The sequence below is a fragment of the Siniperca chuatsi genome, linkage group LG3 (assembly GCF_020085105.1).
Source record: "Siniperca chuatsi isolate FFG_IHB_CAS linkage group LG3, ASM2008510v1, whole genome shotgun sequence".
Taxonomy (NCBI): domain Eukaryota; kingdom Metazoa; phylum Chordata; class Actinopteri; order Centrarchiformes; family Sinipercidae; genus Siniperca; species Siniperca chuatsi.
Window position 1 is genome coordinate 16,419,544 of NC_058044.1, and position 27,704 is coordinate 16,447,247.

At 40.9% G+C, this 27,704-nt stretch overlaps 2 protein-coding genes across 3 annotated transcripts; one reads left to right on the top strand and one right to left on the bottom strand.

Moving 5' to 3' along the window:
- Window positions 1-1,592: 1,592 nt before the first annotated feature.
- Window positions 1,593-12,965, bottom strand: melk (maternal embryonic leucine zipper kinase). The gene is made up of 18 exons (XM_044189776.1): window positions 12,828-12,965; window positions 12,445-12,557; window positions 12,263-12,348; window positions 9,388-9,504; window positions 9,145-9,288; window positions 8,933-9,001; window positions 8,559-8,651; window positions 8,201-8,299; window positions 7,819-7,887; window positions 7,434-7,532; window positions 7,012-7,098; window positions 6,673-6,804; window positions 6,312-6,476; window positions 5,844-6,135; window positions 4,074-4,170; window positions 3,585-3,741; window positions 3,390-3,493; window positions 1,593-2,393 (listed from the first exon to the last, which is right to left on the bottom strand). Exons 2-18 carry the CDS (start codon window positions 12,521-12,523, stop codon window positions 2,216-2,218), a joined length of 2,067 nt encoding a protein of 688 aa, XP_044045711.1. The 5' UTR covers window positions 12,524-12,557; window positions 12,828-12,965; the 3' UTR covers window positions 1,593-2,215.
- Window positions 12,966-18,131: 5,166 nt separating this feature from the next.
- Window positions 18,132-27,566, top strand: adamtsl7 (ADAMTS-like 7). Of its 2 annotated transcripts, none has more exons than XM_044189777.1 (12): window positions 18,132-18,306; window positions 19,074-19,203; window positions 19,290-19,465; window positions 19,600-19,708; window positions 21,559-21,738; window positions 22,225-22,354; window positions 23,070-23,292; window positions 23,461-23,634; window positions 23,776-23,949; window positions 24,050-24,229; window positions 24,865-25,009; window positions 26,540-27,566. In XM_044189777.1, exons 1-12 carry the CDS (start codon window positions 18,172-18,174, stop codon window positions 26,692-26,694), a joined length of 1,911 nt encoding a protein of 636 aa, XP_044045712.1. In that variant the 5' UTR covers window positions 18,132-18,171; the 3' UTR covers window positions 26,695-27,566. The 2 variants fall into 2 exon arrangements, with proteins under 2 accessions (XP_044045712.1, XP_044045713.1); XM_044189778.1 differs by having other exon boundaries at window positions 21,562-21,738.
- Window positions 27,567-27,704: the final 138 nt, after the last annotated feature.

A 27,704-nucleotide genomic window follows, 5' to 3' on the forward strand; every position in this document is an offset into this window, starting at 1 on the left:
TCATAAATTGACATCGCTACTTACCCAACACTGCTCCCAAATTGGATCCACTATAAGTTTCACACTGCTCTATATTCTGCTTTCTCAGCTTTAATTCAGTCATCCTTCTCAGGACATTGCGCAAGACATGCTCTCTTGCTCTGGTTTTCAAATCAGAATAGAACTGAACTGCACAGCTTGAGTTTAGGGATTTTCCAGCGCCACCTGTTTGAGTGGAGGGACAATGACAAGAATAATTTCATGCACCTTATTACAATTATCAGATCACTACAGGATTTTGGGGTTTTCTTACAAGGAGGAAACCATGAATCATCGGCCTGCTATGATCCTGTTACTCCTGCAAACACTGAGAGGTAAATGAAATAATATAAGGCACCAGATTCATGATATAGAATCAAAACATTTAATAGAAAAATCACAGGAAAGCACGCAAAAAGGTGAGAACTGTCTGGTTCTATTGATCAGACATTTTGTGAGAAACAGAAAAGGAGAGGAGAGGAGAAAATGGGTAATGAAAAGTCTCTCTTATATGTGAGAAAGGGGACAGCTGGCTTTTAGTCCAGCTGTTGTCCACACACACACACACAGCTCTGATCCTCCAACCTCAGCCCAGCAGGAGTCATTACCACCACTGGAATAATATGGAGAATATGGGCTGAGGAGAAAGGTTTTTTTTTTTATCTCTCCCACTCCAACCTTCACCGCTGTCTTAAATTATCATCCCCACCACCCACCCTCTCTCAGACTCCATTAAGGTTAAACCCCCCTTATCATCACCTCAACCCACCATTACCCTTCCCCTCCCTGCTGAGACACCAAGGAGAACCTGCCACAAGTAAATGCCAATCAGCTGCAGCTCTGTTATGACTAAGTGGCATCTTGTATTGGAATAGGGAGGGGAGAGGAGCCTTTAGACTCTTCTATTTTACTCTGTTCAGATGTTCCAGGCAATGATCATCATTATTTAGTCATTCAGTCAGTCATAACAATCACGCTCCTACAGCCCTTTCTGCCATAACAATGATCATCCACCATTTTGAGCATCAAAGCTAAATCAGTATCCTTCACTGTAGTAATAAATTTACTTGAGAACACAGAACATCCAAATTCCTGTAGTTCAATGATCCAAGATTTTAATTTTCAAAAATACAATATACCATAGCTTTGGCATTTTTGCAGATATGTGCATTACTATTGCATAAAAATGCTGAAAACACACTGATGTTGCAGTTTGTAGTTAGCATCCATGATCAAAACGAGTCTATTCAACGTGAGTGCAGGATGTGTGCTTGGAGGTTCAAACCCAAACTATCTGAAGTGATGAAACATCGCAGACATTTGACACCTTTCACAACTTATTTTACTGGTGGGAAATGTTAACTGAGAAATGCTGTCACTAAGCTAAACTATCACTATCAGTCTTTGTACCAAAGAGGAGTGAAGCCTAGAAGACGAACAGAAGGATGATGACAGAGTGTAAAACACACCACTGCTCCATCAAACTGGTGAATGAATGAAAAAAAAAAGAACATTTGATGTCGAGGAAATAGATAATTTCATCTCAATCATCTGACTCCATAAACACAACCATATTACACTTACCAGAAACCATTTATTTTGCTCTTTTTACATGTCAGTAGAAATCTTACAGAAACGTGACAGTTTAAAAACTAGACAAACACCAATAAGAAATAAAAGCAGACACTTCATACAATACAACCATGTAAAATGATGGAAGAATTGACAGTAAATTAGTAATGCTCTGCTTCTTTCTGTTATTCAAAGTTTAGCACCTACAGGAGAGAATAACAACATCAAGACATAAATATGGTAAGAAGTAGCCAGAAGGTATGCTGTAAATAGCGTTACATTTCACACATACATCTCAAGAGGATTGATTCAGCTTATGAAGAAGGGAAGTAAAACAACAATATTCTACATTAAACAAGATATGCTGTACAGATTCCTGACATGTAATGCCCATAATTTAATGTAACATACTCTGGGGATTGCAGGCTGGCCTAAGGATAATTTTAAATATTTACAATGAATAATGAAGGACTGATGATTAATGTGCTACGACAACATACTATATCTGTGCATTAACCACTAATCAGTCATCCTTTATTCTTGGACACAGAAAGGGGTCACTGACAAAAAGGCCAGTGTCCATTGACTTGGAACAGGAAGTGACATTGCCAGGAAAGTGCATTATTTAGATACTGGATGTGGAGAGGATGTCTTCCACCAGGTGCTTGTAGACCCAGGCATCTCCCTTCAGCCTCTGGCGGCGAACCCCGACGACCTCCGGCCTCTGTAGCAGGCACACCTCCAGCTCAAACGCCATGGTTACCTTCCCAAAGTCGCCCCAGGTCTGACACTTCAGGGTATACCTAAATGAACAGCGAAGAAGGCAACACAGAAACATTAAAGAGACCATATTATGCTTTTATGCATGTAAAAGGTCTGAAAAGTCACAAAGCCCAAAGTCTGTGCCAAAGGGAGGTCTTCTCCCTTCCTCCCTCTTGTACCATACTTTGGTTACATAACCAAGGCACACATTTACATAATACATTTCCAAGACTACTCTGCTCAGGACTACTCTTCAAGTTTTTGAAGGTTGTTCAGTATGTCTTTTTCGGTTGTGAAGGAAAATTAGTTAGTTTCTTGATTGACAGATGGCTGTACTTGTTGCTAAAGTAACTGCAAACCGCAGCTACCGTTAGCTGTAAACCACCAACAGCATGGCTAACTGAGCTAACTAGCTAATGGCAGCAACAATAACAGCAGTTAGCGGTTACTTTAAAGCTATCTCTCCATCAAGAAACTCCGTAAATCACTGAGAGTTGAGGCAGAGCAGCTGAAGGACATCAGGGAAAACCAGAAAATATTTTCTTCATAAAATATGATCCAGTTTCACCAAAATCAGTGAATAAAGTTGTGTTTCTGTACAGTAAGCATCAAAGCAGTAAATTCATCCAATTCAGTGCCCCATTTCGCTACTTTCCAAACTAAGTTACTGTAGCTGTCATAGCTGTCGAGCTCACTGGTGACACAGTGCGGCAGTGTGCGGCTCACAGCCCTGGGTGTATAAAGACAACTGGTTATAGCAGCTCGCTGCCCCTTGGCAGCACTCAGAAAAAAGTGGTCTTTTAGGGAGGAGGGCCTTAAAGAGACAGGAACTAAAACAGCTTGTTTCAGACAGAGGATGATCTGAGGGTCTGCATAAAAGGGCCAGTATAAGATAAATAATGATTTTTTTTAACTGTGAATCATGCAAAGCTACTCTAGTGGAATCCCAGAATAAAAATATAGATCTGGAAATGAACATAATAGGTACCTCTTTAAGATTGGATAAAAGACTGGGGGGATAAGGCGTGTCTTCTTACCCTTTCTGTGTGAAATCGACATTTTTCTCCGGCAGGATGGAGAGGATCTGGTTAAGGACCTGGTCTGGGTTGGTCTGACTGGTCAGAGTAACGTTGTACTGCGCCTAGCAGAAAAAGACAGACACAAATGCTGTGATGTGCACAATCCTTGCATGTGACACGGAACAGGTGACGAGGTGTGTGGCTTTTGTATACCTTGATCTTGCGTGGGCCGTCACGCAGGGCTCGTCTCTTGCTGGGAGTGAGCATGGTGATCACCTTATCCAGGCCTCTCTCCAGGGAGCCAAACACCTTTCCTCCTCTCTTCTTCTTCCCACTGTCTCCCGTAACAGCCATGTCCAAAGACCGAGACCTGGAGAGCAAACAGGATCTCACATGTAATCACTTTGGCAGATCATTTGATCAAACTCCTCTTACCTGATCCAGTAAGAAAACGGTAATCATGTGCATCAATGCTGTCCAATTCTTTTAGAATTTAGGTAATTATCTTGAATTAGTGAAGAAGGCTGTTGATGAACAAGCATTAATTTTTTGGAATCCAACCTATCACCTTTTAATTGTGGTTCAGCCTCCCTCCATCATTGTCAGTATTTACCCCATTCAGCTGCTAACACACTCCTTTCCCCAACGTCTGACTCCCTTTCTTTCACCGCAGAGCCTCCATCCATCCTATAGGCCACTCACCTTCGCTCAGGACTGAAGGCCAGTATTTCAATGTTTGCAAGCTCCTTGATCTCTGCTCCCCTCTTCTTATTGTGTTCTTTAGAGGCACTGCCTCCACCTACAACACACACAGGAATACACACAGGAATACACACTTTGGTTCGAAAGTAAAGACACGTTAACCTCTTACACCCCGCAGACCCACCAGTGAGCCATTGATTACATACTCTTGCTGTGCAGCCAAACATTGTTCAAACCAACAGAACTTTATTTTGAATTCTACTCAAAATCCAAAAGTTTCTGAAGATACTAAATATGCAGAGCTGCAACAAGTAGTTGCAGTTAAAAATTAATCGAGAACTATTCTGATAATCGATTCATTGTTTAAGTCATTTCAACTATAAAATGCTGCTTTTCTTGGTTTTACATTATAGTAAATTTAATGTTATTTGGTTTTGCACTGTTGGTCGGACAAAATAAGATATTTGATGAGGTCTTTAGGAAATTGTGATTTTTCGTTGTTTTATAAACCAAATGATTAATTGAGAAAATAATTGGCAGATTAATCGATAATGACAATAATCATTAGTTGCAGCCCAAAAAATATGTCAGGCACAAAAACAGTTTTGGGTTTTGAATATTTAACTTTGTATCACTCAGAATCTTATAGCTTCAATAAAGACTTAGAAAAAGCTGATGAAAAAAAAAAAAAAACTTACAGTGTGATAGTGTCCAGATAATCTGCAATTAGATATATTTCCAACCTCAAAAGCCTCTTAAGAGGAAATGAAAGGGGGAAACCGGATGGGGTTAAATGAGAAACTGACCGGTACAGCCCTTTGCTCTTATGCATGGAACTGGCTGACTTTGACAGTGGAGTTGTGAACACAAAAGCTTTGGTATAAACAGAGACAAGAAGCCTGACACACACTCACATACACACAAAAAGAGAGAGCTAGGCTTTAGTGGCAAGAGAACACATGTCACTACAGCCCACGTGGGACAGTGAGCAGAGGAAAGAGACAGCTACACCTGTCACAGCACACGCCTAGGGACAGACACACACACAGACCATGGTGTGTGTGTGTGTGTGTGTGTGTGTGTGTGTGTGTGTGTCAGAGGCAGCATGTCCGCACTGTAGCTTAGATAACAGGAGGCTGTAAAGAGAGCAGGACCGAGCCAGATTCCAAAGGTTTTTACACCAACTAGGTCAGCCGCAGCGGGTTAGCCGGCTTGTGGCCATGTTTATAGAGGAAACTAATGAGGCTGGACAACTGAGCAGAGAATTCACTTTGACAAATAATTAAGACTTTAATGATTGTCCATTCATATTAGGGTCCTTCATTTACAGATAAGTGAATAGAATTAGCTTCCTGATAATAACCTCACCTTTGAGTTGATAGTGATAATAAGTGCGTATGTGAGTGAGTGAGTGAGTCCATTTTTCACAGGCGCAATGACAGCTAAATCATAGAAATATGAGTGGCTTTGGGATAAAAACAGGCCAAATAAATGAGTTTATTACCAGAAGACAATTTACTTGCAAATGTGACTCATGTGGATGTGGCACTTGCGATTATGAGAGCTGCATGAGAGTGAGCGACGGACAGATAAATGAAAGAGAGCAATGTGGAGAGGGGCAGTTGGCTAATGCAAATAATCTAATAGAGATTGTACTTCAAGCACTTGTTTTGGAACAAAAAACAATTACAGTATACAAATAAACTGTATGATTGCATTGTCTGTACTTCATTATTGCCATTGGTTGAGTAACCGAGAGACTCCTCTTACCTTTAGGTGTGACTGCATTGGTTTTAGTGCCATTGCCGTTAGCATTTTGATTGGGTGTGGTCAACACATTCTTGTTAGGCCGTGCATACTTCTTACTGGACACAGGAGTTCGAGGAGGAGGCAACGCAAATATTTCAACATCTTTCTCCTGCACAGCAATATTCTCCTTGTTCTCACTGGTTCCTTCTTGGTCTCTGTCTCTCCTCTCCTGCCGGTGCTGTGTCGTTGTTCTCCCCCTCTCTGGGGTCGGGCTGTAAACACATCTTTTCTCCACTGATGGAGATGCCAATCTCTATAGGAAAACAAAGAAGAGATAAATGCAGTATGAGTAGATTTCTCTGGAAGGTAAGAGTCCTGGCCCCTCATTATCGCTGCTAACAAGCTTAAAGACAAGGTTTTTGATCCAAACTTAATCTGTAAGGACACAGAAGACAGCAAAAACATACATTTGTCCCAACTTTCACATACCGTGTCTTTGTTGTTTGTGGTTCCATCTGGCTGACCTTTGACCCTATGAGGTGTATATTGCACAACTGAATCCCACGGGCAATCATCAATGTAGTCTGAACAAAAATCCAGTGAACCCACAATCACAGCATCTTCATCCTCACTGAAGTGAAGGATGTCCCTAGTCTGAAAGCAAGAGTAAGAAAATAAGAAATGGAAAAAATAACAAGACAAAAAGATCCACAACAACACCTGGTACTGGCAAATAGTACGTATGTAAAGTACAGGGTGAAGTCATAAGGACCAAACATGCAGCTGTAAAGACAGTCAGTAGCCCAGAAAAAGAACAAAGCATTTTGGGAGATGTGGTCCTGGGTCTGACCTGTAGTCCCTGATGCAGTGGAGAGCAGGAGTCCTCACAGACTGTTGGTTCAGGGCGCAGGCGGACAGGTTTGCTCCTCTGCTTCTTTGACAGGAGCAGCAAGTAGGTGACTGTGGTCTGGTCATACCGCCACTGTAGGAGTTAAGATGTATTAGACTGCATATCAAATATAAAGTATGTCAACTATTATGTTTGCACAGAATACAAGGGGTACAAATCTGATTTACATATGCAGTTGTGATTTCACCATCCATAACAACAAAATCAACTGGTGATGAACTGATCAGCATAATAAATATCAATGCTAACACTCAAATGTGAGTACAAACAAGCACACACCTCCTTGACCAGCGCTGTGGTGCTCTGCCTCGATCGTTTCATATTGACAGCCATCTCAGTGATACAGTCCTCATCTATGTGACCAAGCTACAAAAAAGACCCAGTACGTAAATCCAAGACAGATGCTTCTTTTTTTACATTTTTTATATGACGGCACTAAAACAGCATTTCTCAAAAAATAATCTTCATATTAAGGATTATGGAATTGTTTCAGGGAAATAACCTATGTGATGACTGGAGCTAATTATAAAAAAACTCTTCAGTTTGAAATAAATAAAAACATGCTAAAGTAAAATAGACAGCATACTGCCCCATAAACAGTTAAAAGCCACAATGTTGTTTGCAGTTTGTTTGTGTCTGTAATACAGTGTTTTCATGTATGGTGCGTGCGTGCGTGTGTGTGTGTGTGTGTGTGTGTGTACCGGCTGCCTGCTGCGCCACTCTACAGGACTGTTGTAGTCTTTCATCACCCAGGGATGGTTCAGCAGCTGGCGAACAGTAAGACGCCGTTTGGGGTCCACCTACAGGACACACACCAAAATTACAACTCAATATGCAAGAGACTACACATCCAACAACCTACAGTATGTCTAAAATAATGTACATGTTGTACAAATAAATAAAATTATATTCCAACTATGTAATTTAAATATTTATACAGATACACAAAGCTAAGAGTTCTACTGTTGTGCAATAAGAAACAGAGTGTAATTAACTTCATTTCTGTGAAATAGCTACAAAGTGAAAGACAGGTGAGAGATGGAGTGGATAGTAGATAAGAGGAAACAGAATGATTACAGCATGTACCTGCATCATCTGGTTGAGGAGGAGGATGCTACCTGGAGAGAGCCACCGGGGGTTATCATATTTACCCCTCTGAAGACATAAAAGACACACAAAACCACATTATGAAACATGAATACTACATAAACAGAAACAAACATAAGGCTTCTCTGGTTTTGGGATTTGCCTTAGATGGCGATATTCCCACACAGTGTCTGACCATAAGAACACACAAGATATTTAAGAGCAATTTAGGAGCACCATTTATAAACTATCCAATTTTTCAAATAATAAAATAAAATATTAAAGTAGAATAAAACAATGCTTTGCATTACAGAAGGTTCAGAATTTCAAATAATTCATTTTCAGAAATGTTACACTGCTGGGAAAATGTCAGCATTCTTACTGCAATCTTCCTGTAGAGCACCATGCAGTTGTCGTCATCAAAGGGCAGGTATCCACAGAGCAGAGCGAACAGCAGAACACCCATACTCCACACATCCGCCTGGAGGTTACACATCACACCGCAGTAATTCAGCTTCAAGTGCTTACAGTTAGGATTTTACAGCTCAGTTGCACTGAGTCATGCACCAGCGAATATGATCAGAGCACCATGAAGAAGCAGAATTGTGGAACAGGCAGGTAATCACGACTTGTAGTGAAAAACAAATGCAAGTTATGTGAGTTTAAATAAGGATGAATCTTGAAATTGTAACCCAAATGGTTCTAAAAGTTGTAAACAGCATACAGCATGCATCACTCACCTCTGAACCAATATATGCTTTTCCCTGGATAAGTTCAGGAGCAGCGTACGCAGGGCTCCCACAACACGTCATCAGCTCATAACCCAAACCTCCCTGGGAGAGAGATAACAACATGATAGCCAGACCACACGATATATATGTACACATTATGTTTATAGGCACTAATCACTATGTAAACACGTGTCTTTAGGCATCATCTTCTAGCTGCTATACTCTGTAGATCACCCACGTTAGTTGTATTTTAGGATTTTTTTTAATTTTTTTTTTAGGTAAATTAATGTGAATGGCCAAATACAGTGTTTCGCAATGTAAAATGTGGGACTAAACAAACATATTTGCCTCCGCCCAAAAAGATGTTTATGTGTGTGATGTACCTTGGGTTTGGCACACAATCCAAAGTCTATGAGCTTCAAGTTGTGGTCTTCATCAATCAACAAGTTTTCCTACAGTTCAGACAGACAAGCATTGCAGCAGACATTAAAATGAATATGCAGTCACGGACAAGCAGACACATTTTGTTGTGGTTTCTCTTATGTGTCACATTCTCTCTGTCACTCTTTCACATGCAATCAGTGGTTGTTTCTACCGGTTTGAGGTCCCTGTGTGCGTATCCCTGGCTGTGGACATAGGCCATCGCAGACACAATTTGTCTGAAAAACACCCTGGTCTCTTCCTCTGACAGACGGTCCTTTGCAATGATGTAGTCAAACAACTCCCCACCTGGACAGTACTGAGAAGTAAAAGAAAGGACAGAGGGAGAGAAAGATGCAACGTGAACGAACATAATGTAATATTCACACTCACACACAGTCTGTGTATGTGCGCTTACCTCCAGCACCATGAAGATCTGGGTGGAGGTCTCTATGATGTGGTAGAGACGACAGACGTGCTGATGACTCAGGTTTTTCATGGCCTCAATCTCCACCTTCACACGGGGCAGGTCATCCTGGGGTGACAAGCACTTTGTTATTGGTTTCTGATGTATAATTTTTTACTTATTCTGTGTAATTTTTAAATTGCTGCACTTTATTATGATTTTATGCAGAAGACAGGAAGATTAGCAACCATGGGCATCCAAATATATAATGAAGAATAAAGAACAAAATGAAGGCAAAGAAGGTTATTGACAGTGGTAAGTAGTTCTGAATAAGGTTGGTTGGGAGACAATTTGATATAATTGTTTATTGACTTTCAGTAGAATCATATTGTGATGATATGAACATATTCTGTAGTCACTTTACAAAATTCTGCTGTCCAAATAATAACTTTCAACAAACGTTAACTATAAACTAATCAAATTTGCTATTTAAAGGGATAGTTAACCACAAAATCAAAAATACATATTTTCCCTCTTACCTGTAGTGCTGTTTATCCATCTAGATTGTTTTGGTGCGAGTTGCCGAGTTTTGGAGATATTGGCCGTAGAGGTGTCTGCATTTTTTTTATATAATGGGACTATATGGCACTCGGCTTGTGGTGCTAGAAGGACCAAAAAAATACATTTGAAAAACAGCAATGTCTCTTTCCAGAAATTATGACCAGGTTACTCAGGATAACAGATTTGATACAACAAATCAAAACGACTCACAACAAGGTCTGTGGATTATCTTGAGTAACCTGGTCATGATTTCTGGAAAGAGATATCACCAAACCATAACAATCTAGATGGATAAATAGCACTACAGGTAAGTGGAAAATTATGTATTTTTGATTTTGGGGTGAACTGTCCCTTTAAGTTCATATTTTAACTATTGTTGAAGAGTTTTGTCTGATGCAATGCATAATAGTGGAACAACAGTTAATTGCATTGATCATAACTTAATTTTTTAAAAATGTGACTTTGCATACATTTGCCACATGGTGATATACAGTATATATCAATATTGAGAAAATTATGAGCATAGTAATATTGCAGTATTGATTCTAACATTTCACCCAGCTTTAATTCTGAAAAGATCATATGGTGAGTCTATCAAAAGTAAAATAAATCTTGGACAATTTTGAAAATTGTTTCATTCAGTCAGTCATAACAATTTCTTAAATTCAGGATTTGTTTGTCCTTCTTTATTTCATATCATTGTAAACCTTTGGGCTGCTGGTCAGAAAAAGTAAGCAATTTAAACCTCAATTTGGGAGCTTGTCACTTTGGTGTGTGTGACTTTGTGATTTTTTTACATTACATACTTTTACAGACTATAGACATTTATAGACTTTACTGACTAAACTGGTTGTTGGTAATGAAAAAAACTGTTGCTGCTTTGATGGCTGCAGGTGGATGCCCCCCTCGTGTCCTGGATTGTGGATGACCTGCCTGGCAGACCACAGCATGTGTGCCTGCAGCACTGTGTGTCAGACAGCGTGGTCAGCAACACCCTCAGGGGACTGTCTTCTCTCCCTTCCTCTTCACCATCTACACCACGGACTTCAGCTACCACACAGAGTCCTGCCACCTTCAGAAGTTTTTTGATGTCTCTGCTGTGGTGGGATGTATCAGCAGTGGTGATGAGACTGAGTACAGGGCTGTGGTGGGGAACTTTGTCTCATGGTGTGAGCAGAACCATCTGCAGCTCAATGCGACAAAGTCTAAGGAGCTGGTTGTGGATCTACGAAGGGCCAAGGCACCAGTGACCCCGGTTTCCATCCAGGGGGTCAGTGTGGACATTGTAGAGGATTACAAGTACCTGGGAGTACACATGGACAATAAACTGGACAGGGCTAAGAACACTCAAGCGCTTTACAGGAAGGGCCAGAGCCGCCTCTATTTTCTGAGGAGGCTGAGGTCCTTCAACATCTGCCAGACAATGCTGAGGATGTTTTAGGAGTCTGTGGTGGCCAGTGCTATCCTGTATGCTGTTGCATGCTGGGGCAGCAGGCTGAGGGTAGCGGACGCCAACAGACTCAACAAACTGATCCGTAAGGCCAGTGACATTGTGGGGGTGGAGCTGGACACTCTGTCGGTGGTGTCAGAGAGGAGGATGCTGGTCAAACTACATGCCATCTTGGACAGTGTCTCCCACCCACTCCATGACGTGCTGGTCAAACAAAGGAGTACCTTCAGCGGAAGACTCATCCCCCCAAAACGCACAACAGAGCGCCACAGGAAGTCATTCCTGCCTGTGGCCATCAAACTCTTTAACTCCTCCCTCTAAGTGTTAGTCTGTATGACCCTAAGTCATTAAACTGGACATTGATCACTACATCTATGCAATACTTGACATAATTGCAATATTTTGTGTTAATACTGCTGTGCAATATACTCTTTTCAGTTTAAAATTCCCTATTTATTAATATTCATATTTATTCATTCCTCTATTACTGCTGTGCAATATCCTCCATCTCATTTTAATCCTAATAAGCTACACTTAACTTGGCAGTTCATGCACTATTACCTTATACCGTATTATTATCATCAACCGGTAAACCCACTTTGTACTTCACACTTATTTTATTTTATACTTATTTATTATTTATTTTCTGACCTGTATTATATTTTTTTGCTTAGGACTTCTATTCCTGTGTGCACTGATGTGATAGTGAGCTGCTGTAGCTGCTGAGTTTCCCAATAAAGTATTTCTGATTCTGATGTCAAGATTCTTATGATTTTGTTTAATGTTTTTTGTTTTGTGTCAGGTTGCCCTGTTTAACGCAAACATTTACAACGGATGCACCACAACCTGAGAAGGCAAAATGTCTCTTTGACTCACCCCTAGATCCTTCTTGTTCATGATTTTAATGGCAACCTTCTCTCCTGTCAGGATGTGTCGACCCAGCTTGACTTTAGCAAAGCCCCCTGAAAAACACACAAGGTTCATAAAACACATCAGAGAGGATATGGCACACAGACAGAGCTGTTTCACTCACTGACACACATTAACATTGTTATTACCTGAGCCGATAGTCTCATAAACCTCATAGTATTTGTAGAGCTCGTCGGCTCCGCGCTGCTCCGTCCTTTCCACAGGCATCCTCCCCGCTTCAGCCGCACGATGTTAAACCTCCCTGGGGTGGGAGAACAGTTAACTTATAGCAACAGTGTTGGCACTCAACTCGCTAAAACACTCGGCTAAACTGGAAAACACACAACTCTCAAAATAAACGTTAGTACATTGCGAACATTTTCTAGCGAGCTAACGTCAATTAACTCTAACGCAAAAAAAGATTTGTAATTAACCGATAAAAATCGTTAATACCACCAAAACTAATACAAGTAACGTTAGTAAGATCTACTACAAGCTAACTAAATAATGCTTCTCGGCATTAAAATTTTACCTGAATTTATATGAAAACGGGAGCAGAAGAACGTAAAATCAGTTGACAACCGTATGCCATATAGAAAAGCCCTCTAGCAGAGAGAAGTTTGAATTTCGCACGTCGACGTTGACGCCATTTCCGGCTTCCGGTTTGTGCTTCGTCCGCCCCTTGTGGTGTATAATGGTATTGCGGCCGTTAAAAAAAGCACTGCTGCTGCTTTAGAGGTGTTCATTCAATTTCATTTTAGAGGCTGTAGTTTATGGGGCTGTTGAATTGTATTGCATTATACTGATATTATTATAACACTGATATTAGAAATACTTTTCATTGTAAATTACCATAAAGTTGAATTAACACCTCTCTAAAACAGTTTAACAAAAAACATATAACCTTTATGAAGGTAGACTGCATTAGTTTTAGAAAGAGAATGATAAATGAGGGGGAGAAACATAGCAGATGCAGATGCGTCCTTTTAGGTGCATCATACGATTAAGCAATTAACATTCCTTCATGCTCTGTGACATGTATGAAAATGTTGGCCAGGATGCCCACTTGACCAAGATTTTGGACCAAGATGTCAAAAGGACAGTGGTGGAAGAAGTATTCAGATCATTTACTTAAGTAAAATTAGCAATATCACAACATTAAAATACTCAATTACAAATATAAGCCCTGCATTCACATTTTTACTGTATTATCAGAAATTCTTATAAAGTATCAAAAGTGAAAGTAAACATCATTTGCCAGAGTGACCCCTGTCACTGTTATTATGTATTATATTACTGGATTATTATGACTGATGCCTTAATGTGTAAGCAGCATCTGGATGTTGTAGGTGGTCAAGGTGGAGCTGGTTTCAACTTTTTACTGTTCGGTAGTTGAATATCTGTATAACAATACATTATATTTTATATGCTAATTGTAGATTTTCAAATCTTAATCTGTAAAGTAGTCAGCTATTTAACACCACTGCAAGTGGAAAAGATCAAACTGAACTGTTTCTGTGGCACAGATGCACATTTGAGAGTTCAGTGGTGCAAAACAACTGGTTGGGGAAAGAATGATATGGTCAGATGAGTCATATTTCACCATATTCTTTTTTTTAAGATGTTTTTTTTTTGGTTGCCTTTATTGGACAGTGAGTAGTGAAGAGGCAGAAAGGAAACCGGGGAGAGAGAGGGGGGTATGATATGCAGCAGGTCCCAAGCTGGAATCAAACCGTGGACGTGGCAGTTAAGTGGCATGCGCTGTAACCATTTGGCTACCAAGGCGTTCCCTTTCGACGTGTTCTTGACAAGTCAGCAAGTGCATGGGTGGTGTACATCAAGAGAACGGCACAGTATAGGCCTGAATGCCCCTACAGTGAGGGGGTCCAGTGGCAGTATCCTATGGAAGACATTTTCCTGTCATGGTTTGGGTCCACTTATCCCCTCGGAGGGAAGGGAAGTTGTGTATCAATACTTAGATACTCTGAGTGACCACCTTTATCCTGTGATGAAACATTTTCCATTCTGAGTGCAGTGCTCCCATCCACAGAGCAGGAGGCATGCATCACTGAAGGGTTTCATGAGTATGAAAATGATGCTATGGCCTTTTCATTCACTCGATCTCAGCCCCACTGAACACCTGCAGAATGTCATGTTAGACAGCACTCTCCACCACCATCATCAAGAAATGAGGGAATATCTTTTGGAAGAATGGTGCTCATCCCTCCAATAGAGTTCCACCTTTCTGCAAGGTAGTGGTTAGCTGTGAAATGTACCTGCAAACATACATTCATGTGCATTCATTGGCAGGTATATACAACCTGTAGGATGGAAAACGTGTTGAAATGCATAAACTGCTTCTGCTTGACCCCGTAGGTATGTGGTTGCAGTAGCTGACCAGAGAGGTCTATTTATGGTGTCAGAAGGTGTGTGTGTCTTCACCTGCACAACTTCTTAAGCCTGTAATTAGGAAAAAGTGAGAGGTGAGGTAAGAGACCACTGGATGCATTTTAACAGACCCCTGTCTTCTTGTCAGTCATCTGTAATGACTGTATACAACCACTCTTACTGTCACCATTTTCTTGTTGGGCTGTAAATGCCACAGTAACTATTTCTCTCTTGGTCACTGTCCTGCATCAAATGCGTTGGAAAGGGACAACTTACTGCACCTGTTCTTGTCAATTAGGGACAGGTCAGCTCTAAAGCTCTAAGTAACAAGACTTCATGCTTCTTAGGTCTCGTAACAGGCCATCCCAGTCATGCATTAGCCTGTAAAAAAAGTGAAAATATTACATCCTGACACTTAGCCAACACTGACAGATAGCTGCAGAGGAATTTCAGTGATTGATCGATGGTCTCTCTGTGTTTCTCATGGTCGTTAGGGAAGTAACTGGTGGTTAGGGGACGTCCAGGTGTCAGCGGCATTACAGAACCCCTCATTTGGTTTCTGGGGCAGCTGGCCAGGATGGGACAGAGGGACATCAAACAACCCACAGCTGGAGGAAAAGAGAGGGGAAGGCCAGCATGAGGAGAGAAGGAAATGGAAAGAAGAAGGCGGAGCAGAGGAAGATGAGAGAAAGAGGGGAATGGAGAAGAGAGAAAAATTGAGAAAATCAGGGGATGTAAGGGAGAGAAATCTTTAATTTCAGTGCTGAACTAAATTTCTGTTGACTATATTGTTCATTCTCAGTGTCTTTTACCATTTTGTCTTCTTTTCTTCTTCTTTTTTGTGGTCAATGTGGCCAAGTAGGACTCACACACACACATTGAATTACTGACAATACAGAGGAACACTGACTAAAACATATTTTAAATAGTCACATATGGTTGATCCTTGGAAAAGCAGTAGAACAAATCTGAACAGTTTCAGGCCATTTAATTTTTTTTTTAATCAAATCTATCAGTAAGGGCTCTTTCAATCTCAAATCTGCATAAGCTCACAATTTTACTGCACATTAAAACATATTTTCAGTGTACTGTAACATACTGTAAGCCAGTGGGTGTTCCCCCTGCTGGGTCCTTTTATAAGACGCAACTCAAGAGAAAAGGTTTTTTTTTCTTTCACGAATAAAAATATATAAATGGTTGTAATGCTTTTTAGGGCAAGTTCTGTTACAGTCAATGGTTTTAACAGACAGCACAGGCCTTCCATTGCCATGGCCAGCCTGCGTTTGCGTGAGGGTTTGCCATTTAAGTTTCACATATACAAGCTTCAGTTCTGAATCATAGCAGTCGGGCATACTCAACGTCATTAACTAAATCCCAGTGTAATCGCACCATAAAGCAGCAAAAGATGATCACCTTTTCAGAGTATTGTAGTAGAGTATTAACCTGTACGTATGTTCATGGGTTGCATGAGGCATAGGTTTGTCTGTATACTGCATGCATGTATGGCTGTATGCTTTTACATGTCACTGTTTGAGCAGATCTGTGTGTCAAGGAGCTGCTGTGCCACTTCCAGCCGCTCCCAGGGACTCACAGTGTGTGTGTGTGTGTGTGTGTGTGTGTGTGTGTAATCAGACATGGCAGCTATTAAGCTGTCACAGTGGAAAACAGACGTTGTAGCCCTAGCAGCACCCGTCTTGGACAGAATTCCCAGTATTCCCTCACAGAGTTTTGGAGGCTCCCAGAATGCCTGTTTCATAGCTAAGCGACTACTGGGTATTCACTGCAGGGGACCGGCGTCTTAGATCTGGTTGTGTGCCAGAGAGAGGGACAAAGAAAAAATAAAAGCATGCATGTTTAGTGTGTTTAGATGAACAGCATGTGTGTGTAGGTTTATGCTATAATAATGGTTTGTGATGCAGTGTCCTTCTGTGTCTCAGGTCAAAGGGCACAGTGCCAAACACTCACACAGAGAGACAGACACAGTCGGAGGCACAAAGACAGAGGAAATGATACACATGGCGTCACCTCTCCCCTCACTGCTTCCAGCGTCCTTATGAGGCTTCACAGAGCTTTGCAGGATCACAGTCTGCTTGTCTTTCTCACTGCTTTCATGGTGACCTTACCGATTCACAGCGTATTATGGACATTGCATCAGAGCGCTTTATCCACACATATGTGACTGATATATCTTTGTAGGGTCCACACACAAACATATACACCTACACAAGCACACACACAATCACAAAGAAACCAAGGTTCTTAGAGAAGTTGTGAAATTCTCAGCCCTAGCAATTTCACACCCATGTTGTGAACAGCTGCAGTGTCGATCAGCTGGCAATCTAAGCAGAATCTGAAATGTTGTGGTTTCTGCCACTCCATACAAGCACAAAACAGGTAGGAAAAACACATTACCTCTGCTCCATCTCTCTCTAAATGTCTCCACACTGCGACATTAAGTTACAGTCGGCATTTAAAGTAGTTTTGGATATTTACAACTCTCTTCACTCCCCAACACAAAACAGTGGAAAGTTAAAGAGCCAGGCAAGCTACCCTACATTGTGTGTTTAGAGGGCTAAAACAGTCCTCTGCCCAGAACTAAAACATCCAGCCAGGGGAATATATTGCACCCATATGTGTTTGAACTTCTCCAACTCATTTATGTCCATGCAAATATTACCATATAACCTCTCCAGATGAAGACTTTGGGAGTGTGTCACTGTGGGGTTTTGATTCCTGGCCAGTGGATTTACAGTCATTTCTGAATCGATCTAATTATTCCCTGACATGGTATAGTGATGAACTGAGTCACTAAAAAGTTGGCATCGTTTGGGTGTGAATCACTGATGAAGGGATATTGAATCACTATAGAGCACAACTGCATTTTACATGTGTTGTGTTCAGTACAGAGAGAGACAAGAGAGAGAAAGTGATAAGCTGTGAACAGATTTAACATATTTTTTCTATTATCCTCAATACAGTGCATTCTTACTGTGGTATTTTTAATTTAGATTTTTCATCCTTCATTTTTTCCATCATCAGTGAAATGAAAAAAAAAAAACAGAAGGAATAACTCAGAACAAGAAAAGCTTTATAAAGTGAAAACAAGAAGTGGGTGGAGAAGTCAGAGCAAGATCAAGAGTGATGTGTGTCCAAAGCCTCACAATATTGCATGACGACTCACACAGAGAGATATTGGTTTTGGATAAGCTTTATGATACACTACAGGAGCCTGTCCTCGTGCCACATACGCACGTCATGAGCTGTCACAACATTCATACTGAGGTGCAAAATGGGTGTGACCTCAACTTAAAACAATAAAAATGTGTCTACAATTTCCAAACACTTTCTCTCAACATTTCTCTTTACATCCCTCCCAAACTTTGTGTGTTTTCCCTCCCACCCCTCAAGCCAATCCTACCTCACAAACACACACTCCCCCATTAAACATGTGTGTGTGTATGTGAGTGTCCTCCTCCCTCAGTCTCTCCATGGCTGGATTGTGGCAGCAGCTCAGCTCCCTGCGGCAGGGTCGAGCTCTGGCTCTCCTCCACCTCATCTGTCTTCTCTACCTACCCTCAGGTGCTCTTCCCTGGGATACCAAAGCCAGCCCACCCCCTCTGGAGGTAAGACATCCAAATGGTCAAAAAAGTATAAATGTCATTCATATATAGCTACATGCATGTTTAAAGTTGTAATTTAATCGTTTATGCAAGCTTTTTAACAGCTGTGTTAGTTATTAATTTGTGTAAAAGACATACTTTGCTTTGCTGAGTTATACCCTTAGCTTGTAATTTATGACAGAAACCATCACTGTACCTTAACTTATTGCAGCTTATTGGAGTTTGTTGTTCTTATGCACACTACAACTTAAATAGAACTACATCAAGACCACTGGTTTGTTTTGAATAATCTCTGTCTTTGTCACTCAGGCTAACTAATAACAGGTCAAGCTATATCAGATTGTGAATAAAGCATCAAAAGGGAAGAACCAGAGGGGCCCATTACAATAGACATGACATGAAAATAACAGAAGCAAACTCTAAACTTGCAAAATAGAGATCTGCGCAGAGGAGGAGTGGAGAGGAAGACCAGAAAGGTTCCCCAACTCAAACCAACTGTTGTACTGGACTGAGTGAACTGTGGGCTTTCCAGCATAAGAGAGAGAGGGAGTGAGTCGGAGGGCAGTATGAACGAATGAAAACGAGAGAAAAAGAGCAGCAATGTGATCCAGCCAAATTTATGATTATACTGTTGAAACACATGCCTGTGATGGTGAAACCATGGTGCAGAGATCATGCAGAGAGTCTGCAGATGTACGCGCGTGGGCACATATAGTGTTTGTACTTGTTAGTTTGTGTGCATAAAAGTGTGTGAATGTGTGTGTTGGCAGGGGTTTCAGGTGGTGAAGGGGAATTTCTCTCGGATTTTCCTCCGCGTTGGCTACCATAAGATTGCAGAGATTCCTGCAGGAGCACGCAACATCAGCATACGGGAGACGAGAAAGAGCCGAAACTATCTGGGTACACATGCACACTCACACATATCTAACAGCAGAAATACTTTGACAAACACCAGAGTGATGGATGAACATGGGGTTTTCCTCCAGCTCTGCAGACCCAAGGTGGTGTCTCCATCATCAATGGCAACTGGGTGATTGACAGGCCGGGGATCTTCACTGCTGTGGGAACACAGCTGACGTACCAACGACCCAATGAAATCCGCTCTCGCAATGGAGAGTCCATCACTGCACCTGGGCCTCTGACTGAGGACCTGCATGTTTATGTGAGATGCAAACTGGCACACACAATGGGAGAAGCATCCTTCCCATGCCTCTTATTCAAATGCACACACTACAATACTACATGTCATCATATACCATATAACCCTCATCTCTCTCTCTCTCTCTTTTCCCACAGTTGATCTACCAGCAACCAGGTCCCAGTGTATACTATGAATACAGTGTGCCTTTACAAAACACACACCCCACTCCTGAGCCAGATGCACCTTCTGATATTCTGCCCCTTGGTGAGTGCATAAACACACAAACACACACTTAAAGCTATATTAGAGTGATCCTAAATGATCACAGTGCCATTTTCTCATACAAAATATTCTGGTTTGCCCTCAGGGAGCATAACACATAACAGATGCCTCTGTTTGTGTCTGCATGTACAGTACATTGCATGCGTGTGTGTGTGTGTTCAGTTCAGATTTCACTGCAGGGTCATGGTAACGCCAATATGTATCATTTTCAGCAAAATTATCCTTTTGAAAATTTAATTAGAATTTTGATAACATTTGATACAGGCAGGCAGCCAAACTTAGTTCTGGCAATGACAGCATCACTTTACCACACACTGAGACAATAATCGGTCACTTGGGCCAGATTTAATTTCATTGCCTAATATTTAACCTTCATTAAAGAGATTAAAGAAATTGCTTGATTTGTGTCAGTTGATGCCGAAAGATAATTATTAAATACCAGAGATCTCAAAAAACAACAAATATTCTTAAAGGCCCTGCACATCCCCACAGGTGTTAATAATTATTGCAGCTGATTAGACCCCTACTCAGGTTGAAGGTGGGTGAAGCTGGAACTGGAGGTCACCAGACACCATGGCCATGTCCAAAATTACTCCTTACAGTATTTACTGTATAGTGCACTTTATTTACTTTCTCTCATTTTATCTGAGGGTCTGAATTTTGAGTTATTTATCAAATATATAGTGCCCTCAAGAATTCCTACAGTAGAATGAAAAAATTTTTTTGTCCATGGCATATACACTACTTTTTGATAACAATCCACAATGCAATGAGTCACATTTGATAGATGTGAAAATTACTGCCATGCGCCACTAGGCATGTTAGTGATGACGCCAAATGATGATGATTTATAAGTGTCCAAAATGTAACTTTGCTGTTCACTATAGAGTAAACAATTGAGTGTGTATTATAGGGGAAAATGATTAAAAAAAAGAGGGAATGATTTTGGACACATGTGTAAGAATGATGAAAGGTGTAATTTATCACACCCAAACAGGTGAAACAAAGCAAACAAGAGAGTGAGGGAGGTGTCTGTACACACAGAGACCTGAGAAGAAGGTCTAATGAGCCAAAAATTAGTGAAATCGCCTGTGTGGGTGTACCAGAGATGTGCAGGGCCTTTAACATTAGCAATGGTAATTTTATTTACACAGCACATTTCATTAAAAGTAAACTCAATATGCTTTACATTGAAAAACATAATATAAAAATACAGGCATAAACATGAGAACAAAGCAACATAAATATAAGAACATAAGAATGAGTAAAATGCAGAAACTGAATCAATAAAGCATACACCCAACATATCCCTGCCACAAAGCCGCACCAACTGTACAAGAAACAAGTGCTACTATACGAGTTCACACACACACATACACACAGTAATTAACCATAAGCCTGGGAGAATACGACAGTTTTGAGTTTGCTTTTGAATCACAGTTGTGATGGACCTCAAGTCAGCAGGCAGCTTGTTTCAGAGAGCAGAACCACAGTAACTGAATGCACCCTCACCAGACCTGCATCTAATTCTGGGTATAGCTAGAAGAATCCACCCGATGATCTGAGAGGCCTGATTGGGTTATAATCAATGAGCAAGTCAGAAATGTACTGAGGAGCCAAACTATTAAATGCTTTATAGACTTTTAGCAGGATTCTGTATTGTACCGGGAGCCGATTAAGGGATTTCAGTACCGAAGTAATATGTTCAAATATTCGTGTATGTGTAAGGGCTACTGCATTTTGAATGAGCTGGAGCCATCCTACTGATTGTTTTTATTATTATATTACATTATTATATTTTAGGCTTCATTTCACCCTATTACTTTTATCAGTAGGCCCATCCCACTCAAGTGAGGAGGTCCACCAAGGTGACTTCACCAACAATGACATCATCAAAGAGAAACCCCACCCTAACCAGGTTCCCTCTGACCCCAGCGTGAACTCTGACCCTCGGCCCACCTACACCTGGACAAAGAGTGGGCGCACAGAGTGCAGCACGACCTGTGGCACTGGTGAGAAAACACATGTAATTCAAAGAAAGGGTGACCGCAAATCGAATTTATGCTTGCCAAATGTTTATTTAGCATATTTGTTTATGTAGCACTTTTTTATTTGTGCTAAATAAAGATTTGGGGCATACATTTAGTGTGCAGGCACCCTTACTTTAAATCTTGCCAATGCAAAAAGGCCTGAGACCATTGGGGTGTGCATATTCTACATTGCAGCAAGGAAACATGTAAATAATAATAAGATGTTACAAAATCAAAGATGACAAACACAAATGTAACTGAAAGCTGTAACTATTAACAGTAGCTGTCACACACCCAAAGGGCTGAGATTGCTGGCAAAATACATTGGACTCGTACATCATTACTATGGATGAAATCACACATTCACTTGCTTAGTCTTTTTTCTGTGTGTGTGTGTGTGTGTGTGTGTGTGTGTGTGTGTGTGTGTGTGTGTGTGTGTGTGTGTGTGTGTGTCTGTGCACTTGCCAGGCAGGCATCAGGTACTCTGGGAGTGTGTTGAGAAAGATTCCCAGGCGACTGTTCCTGCTGACCTCTGTGACCCTGCCCTTGAACCAACAAACCGGGAAGAAGACTGCAACATCCAGTCCTGTCCTGCATAGTGAGCAACACACACACACACACACACACACACACACACACACACACACACACACACACACACACACACACACACACCTGATGTCCCATACATTAGTCATGACACATACACAGAATAAGACACACATACATGTACACTGTATTAGTTCCACATGGTGCTGTGACTCTCAGAGTGAAGCCTTCATCACTCAGTCACAGTCAATCACACTGAGTCACTTTGGTGTGGCTTTGGTTTTCATGTCTTGTGGTAAATACCTCTAGATCTTACCATCGCCAAGATGTAGCAGGGCGTTTGGTTGTGGGTCTGTCAGATATTTCGCCCGCAGTGTAAGTGATCCATGACAGCTGTCAGTCTGAAATATATATGTTTCTACTGGGAGCGCAACAGCAGAGGATTGCAAAACCGTAACTTCTGTTGTAATAGAATGAGGAGAAACATCTAAACTTGTGCAGCACAAATTGGCTTATTTTGCTTGTCTGTTTTATGATCTTTTGGGGGAAACTGCAGGCTTTATAATGCCCCTTGTAGACCAGGGTCAACTGACCACACACAATAACTGTGGTCAAAATGAAGACATAGAGCTGAGACAAACTCTGCTTGAGAAAGGTCATTGCTAAACTCATGTCTCAATATGTAACCACATCTTTTGTGATGGATTGCGAGCTGCTCTTTATTTCCTCTAAGCCTTTCTTTGTCCTCTGTGATTGGCTGACAGCTGGGACGTGGGGGAGTGGTCAGAGTGCAGCAGGAGGTGTGGACCCGGCACTCAGCACCGTCAGGTCATCTGCCGCCAGGTCACTCACGCTCATGCCAATGGGACTGAGACCTCAGTTACCGTGGCACCAGAGTTGTGTGGGACGCCTGATAGGCCGGTGACTAAGTCTACATGTCAGCTGAAGATTTGCAGCCAGTGGGAGATACGATCTGAGTGGAGCCCGGTGAGAACACACACACAGACACCAATGCAACCATTATTGCCGTAGTTAAACTGAAGCAAAATTACACTCGGAATTATTGAAAACAATGAACATGTACATTGTCATAAGAAAAAAAAACATTTACCTCTCTGTTCCCCCCAACTCTCTCTCCAACCTTCTGTACCTCAGTGTTCAGTGCCATGTGGGGTGGGCCAGCGCAGCAGGGAGGTGGTGTGTGTGAGCAACCAGGGTGATGTAGAGGAGGATGAGGAGTGCAACATGAACCTCAAGCCAGACACACTACAGAACTGTGACATGGGAGCCTGTGCACGTAGCTGGTTCACCTCCCTCTGGAGCCAACGGGTAATACAGAAGTGTGTGTTTGTGTGGATGTGTGTGGGACAAGAATGTGACACAACATAATTAAAATCTTGAAGAACTTAATTATATTAAAATCTCGAAGAGGCACTGATTAAGAGTGTGTGTGTGTGTGATATTCCTCAGTGCTCTGCAGAGTGTGGTCGAGGCAATCGAACCCGGATGACAGTTTGCCTGATAGATCATGTGACCGATCTCCCATTGGACAGCTGCGAAGGGGAACGCCCACCAGAAGTGACATTGTGTGACTCAGGGCTCTGCCAGAACCGCCTGGAGTGGTACACTGGACCCTGGAGTCAGGTAATTTACATCTACACAAACACACATGCACACTAAAAACATCATCCATTTGAAGTTTCACCTTACGTGTGTGTGTGTGTGTGTGTGTGTGTGTGTAAAGTGTTCTGCCGAGTGCGGGAATGGCACACAGACCCGGAGTGTGGCTTGTATTTTCAACAACAATGGTCATATGGAGGTTGTTGAACAAGCCAAATGTTCCAGTCTCTCTCAGCCAATCACAGCTCAGCCCTGCAGACTAAAGCCATGTGGTGTCCAGTGGTATATCACAGAGTGGAGTGTGGTAAGTGTCCAAAAGCCTGTCCTTATACCATGCAACTATTAACCCCTCATATAGTATCTGACACATAAAGAAATCAGTCAGTGGAAAAAGAGTAGTAGTGGACCTTGAGTTGGGAGTGTTTTGTCAAATCATAATATATCAGATCATCTAATCGACAGATCATGATCTGAACAGTTTCATTGGGACTATTTCTTCTCTAGAAGGTAGTGAAACCTGTGCTCAGCAATGTCTGTGGGTTATCAAGAGTAACCAGGACATTGTTTTTGGGAAGACAGTTTGCTGTTGAGACTTATGAATGTCATCTTTCATTGCTTTGAACACCAGAAATGAAATTCTATTCACCTCCATTGTGTTGTTTTAGAGGTAGATATCTCAAATTCTCAGCACATAAAACTGAAAGTATTCGCATGGCCAAATACCACTAGAGATGCGTGAGAAAATATTTTTTGGGTTTTTTGTAATTTGCGTTAATTGATCCTTTAAAGATGACTGCATTGGTATTTTAGAAGGAGTTCAAAAGTATGGGATGAGTTGTGACAACTAAGTCGTGTTCACATTCAGTCCTCAAATTACATCATATATTTTGTCTGTGTAACTTTCATTTGTGCCTCTGCTCTCTCTTTCTATCACGTCAGTGTTCACGCTCCTGCAATGGTGGCTACCGTGTGCGAGAGGTGCGTTGTCTTGCCGACAACATTGTCCCAAGCGACAGTTGTGACCCCAGTTTGACCCCAGAGGGCCGAGAAGAATGCAACAAACAACCTTGTTTAGCTGAGATAAGTAAGTCTGCTGAGCAGTGTTGTACTACCGCAGAGCCATTGCACACTGTGAATCCACTAAGTGCAGTTGGACTGAGATTTCTCTGTGATGCTGTCATTGTTGAAAAACTTAATATGGTGAAGATGTTCATCTGGGGCTCACTGTCTCAACCTGGAAGAATTGAGGGGTTGTAGGAAAACAGGGGAGACAGATCAAGTTTTTTTGATGACTCATGTATGAGGAAAACTCCCTGCCAGAATTAAGCATGTTTTCAAAAACCAGTCTCAAAAAGATTGATAAGTGACTTATTAATGCGTAAAAAGACATGCGCAAGAACATTCGGTTTATATGTTTAAAATGCTTCAATTAAACAGTGGTTAATCATTGTTCTGGTGTATTTAATGACTTGTGAACATGAAGAATGGGTCGTAAACACAATGAAATATGGCAGTGGTACAAAAGTGCAGGCAAGTGTGACCAAATTTATTTTTTTAAAGTTAGTCTTGTACTCGTGAAAGCATTTAAAAATATATATATATAGGATTTGTAAGCGCGTATTTAATAACCTCTAATCTAATTGGACTGTCTTCTTTTAACTATTAATTAGGCTTTCATTTGACAGCATGTTCTGCATTGTTTTGGTTAATGGATGCACCACTATTAAAACCTGGCTACTGTATAAGCATGCAGGATGGTGATGGAGGGTGTGGTATAGAATGTATAATATGGCATTTGTCCATTTTACTATCCAGCCCAAACACACAACATTGAGCTGTGTCTGTGTGAGATCACACACTGGCAAATCCTTCCTTACAAATTTGCTTTTTGTTTTTTTTATTCAAAATGGTTACTGAAGTCTGCAGAGAAAATTGACACGTCATTTTTTTTTTCATGTAAAATGAAAAAATGTACAACCCATTCTTAATTTTCCTATCATTAAATACACATTTTCAGTTTTTGAGTATACAAATCAAATCTTCAATTAATTTTAGCAGGAAAATACCTTCATACTCTCAAAACAACTACAGTACTGAATCTTCAGACCTGGATTTGGACTTGAAATCCACTCACTGGATTATGTCATTATGTGGAAGTGAAAACGATAGTAGATTCATGGGTTTACATTCTTAAAAATAGCCATGGAGTCCCTATTCAAATCTGCTTATTTGTTTTTCTTTTATAGTTCAAAAGACATGTATTTCACAGATGAGTTACCAATATCTAGCTTTTATTATGACAATGTAAATTTTTATGTTTCATGTAATTTGTTATAAATTGATTACTTGGACTTTGATTGTGACTTGAGTTCTGAGGCCATAAGACTGATTCAGTGTGACTTTGGTAACTTGGACTCTGTATTAACCATTGAGGGCTTAGGAACTGACTTGGAGACTCGGTGAATCAGCACCAACACTATCAGCCAAGACATGGTGTGACCAGCCTACTACTGGCTCCAAACAGAAGAGTGTAGTGAATAACACTGAATGGAAGAATGAAATTTGCTTTGCTTCTCCCATTGTTTCTCTAGCTTGTTCCTCTTTTCCTTCACAGATCCATCATGTAGCGACCAGTATCATAACTGTATGGTGGTGGTTCAAGCCCGACTCTGCATTTACCCTTACTACAGAAGTGTCTGCTGCACCTCCTGCTCCCATGCCCAGAAAACATATCCCGACGCATTTCAAAAGAATCACATCCACAGGTGATGCTGCCTCAGGAAGGTTAAACAATTCAATCTGAAAAAACAGCACTGTGAAAATGCCACCTATCTCTGTTTGGAGAGTGCCTCAGTATGTGGGAATGTAGAGCATGGTTTAATATTCAGTCACTCAGTCTTCAACAGACTAACTGACTGGGTAATCAGCTGCTTTCTTCTATTTTGTGAACACGGCCACATACACCACCACCGTCTGAATACTGAGTTAGAGTGAGATCCTGTTAAATCTGGATGAAGAATAAATTTAAACTATCTTAATCTCATGACAACACACACACAAACACATACTTTTGTAAGATTTTTACTATGTGTAGGTTTAGAGAGTGTTTTCATTCTCAGTGTAACTTTAAACTGGACTGGTCCCATTTGGTGATGTACTTGTATATTTATACTTAATAAAGGGTGTATAACTTCTGGTAGTTAGCTGTTGTTTGTTGTATTATTACATATGTTACAGACAATATTTAATGGTTTGATGTTTACATGATATTGATTGTTGTCTCAATCCTCCATTGTAGGGTATTAAGATTTCAAAATGTTGAAAAAAACAATCTGAAACGTGAAAAGCAAAATACAATTCATAAAACTGAACTTAAATAGCTAATAGTAAATTTATATCCCAAAGCAACATGTGTGCTGCTGGGGAATAAAGGTGGAAATGTACTGCTGTGCCAGTTGTTGCTGGCAGGAATCTTATGAATTCAACACACATTAAAGGATAGGGTCACAATTTTTCCATCTTTAAACAATAGTCAGGTGCCCATATTGCATGTAAATTGAAACAATTTAAGTGATGGGGGACAATATCCACAGTCCTCATTCTGTGTTAAACTATATTCAAAAGTTTATCTGAAGTTGATATGAGGTTTCAGCAGTCAGAGTTGGTCAAATCAAGTGTCAATCTTGGATTGCGGATGTGTCTAACTCAGACTGCTGAAACCTCATATTAACTTCAGATAAACTTTTGAATATATTTTTTTACACAAAATAAGGACCCTT

What these genes read in the sequence shown, in the direction of transcription:
- melk (XM_044189776.1), bottom strand. Translation starts at nt 12,523, where the DNA reads ATGCCTGTGGAAAGGACGGAGCAGCGCGGAGCCGACGAGCTCTACAAA. An exon ending in AGTGGCGCAGCAGGCAGCCG is followed by an intron (nt 7,099 to 7,433) that starts GTACACACACAC and finishes TCTTTTTTGTAG; the next exon opens with CTTGGTCACATAGATGAGGA. An exon ending in GCCTTCAGTCCTGAGCGAAG is followed by an intron (nt 3,742 to 4,073) that starts GTGAGTGGCCTA and finishes TTTGCTCTCCAG; the next exon opens with GTCTCGGTCTTTGGACATGG.
- adamtsl7 (XM_044189777.1), top strand. Translation starts at nt 18,172, where the DNA reads ATGGCTGGATTGTGGCAGCAGCTCAGCTCCCTGCGGCAGGGTCGAGCT. An exon ending in CAGCACGACCTGTGGCACTG is followed by an intron (nt 21,739 to 22,224) that starts GTGAGAAAACAC and finishes TGCACTTGCCAG; the next exon opens with GCAGGCATCAGGTACTCTGG. An exon ending in CCTCCCTCTGGAGCCAACGG is followed by an intron (nt 23,635 to 23,775) that starts GTAATACAGAAG and finishes GATATTCCTCAG; the next exon opens with TGCTCTGCAGAGTGTGGTCG.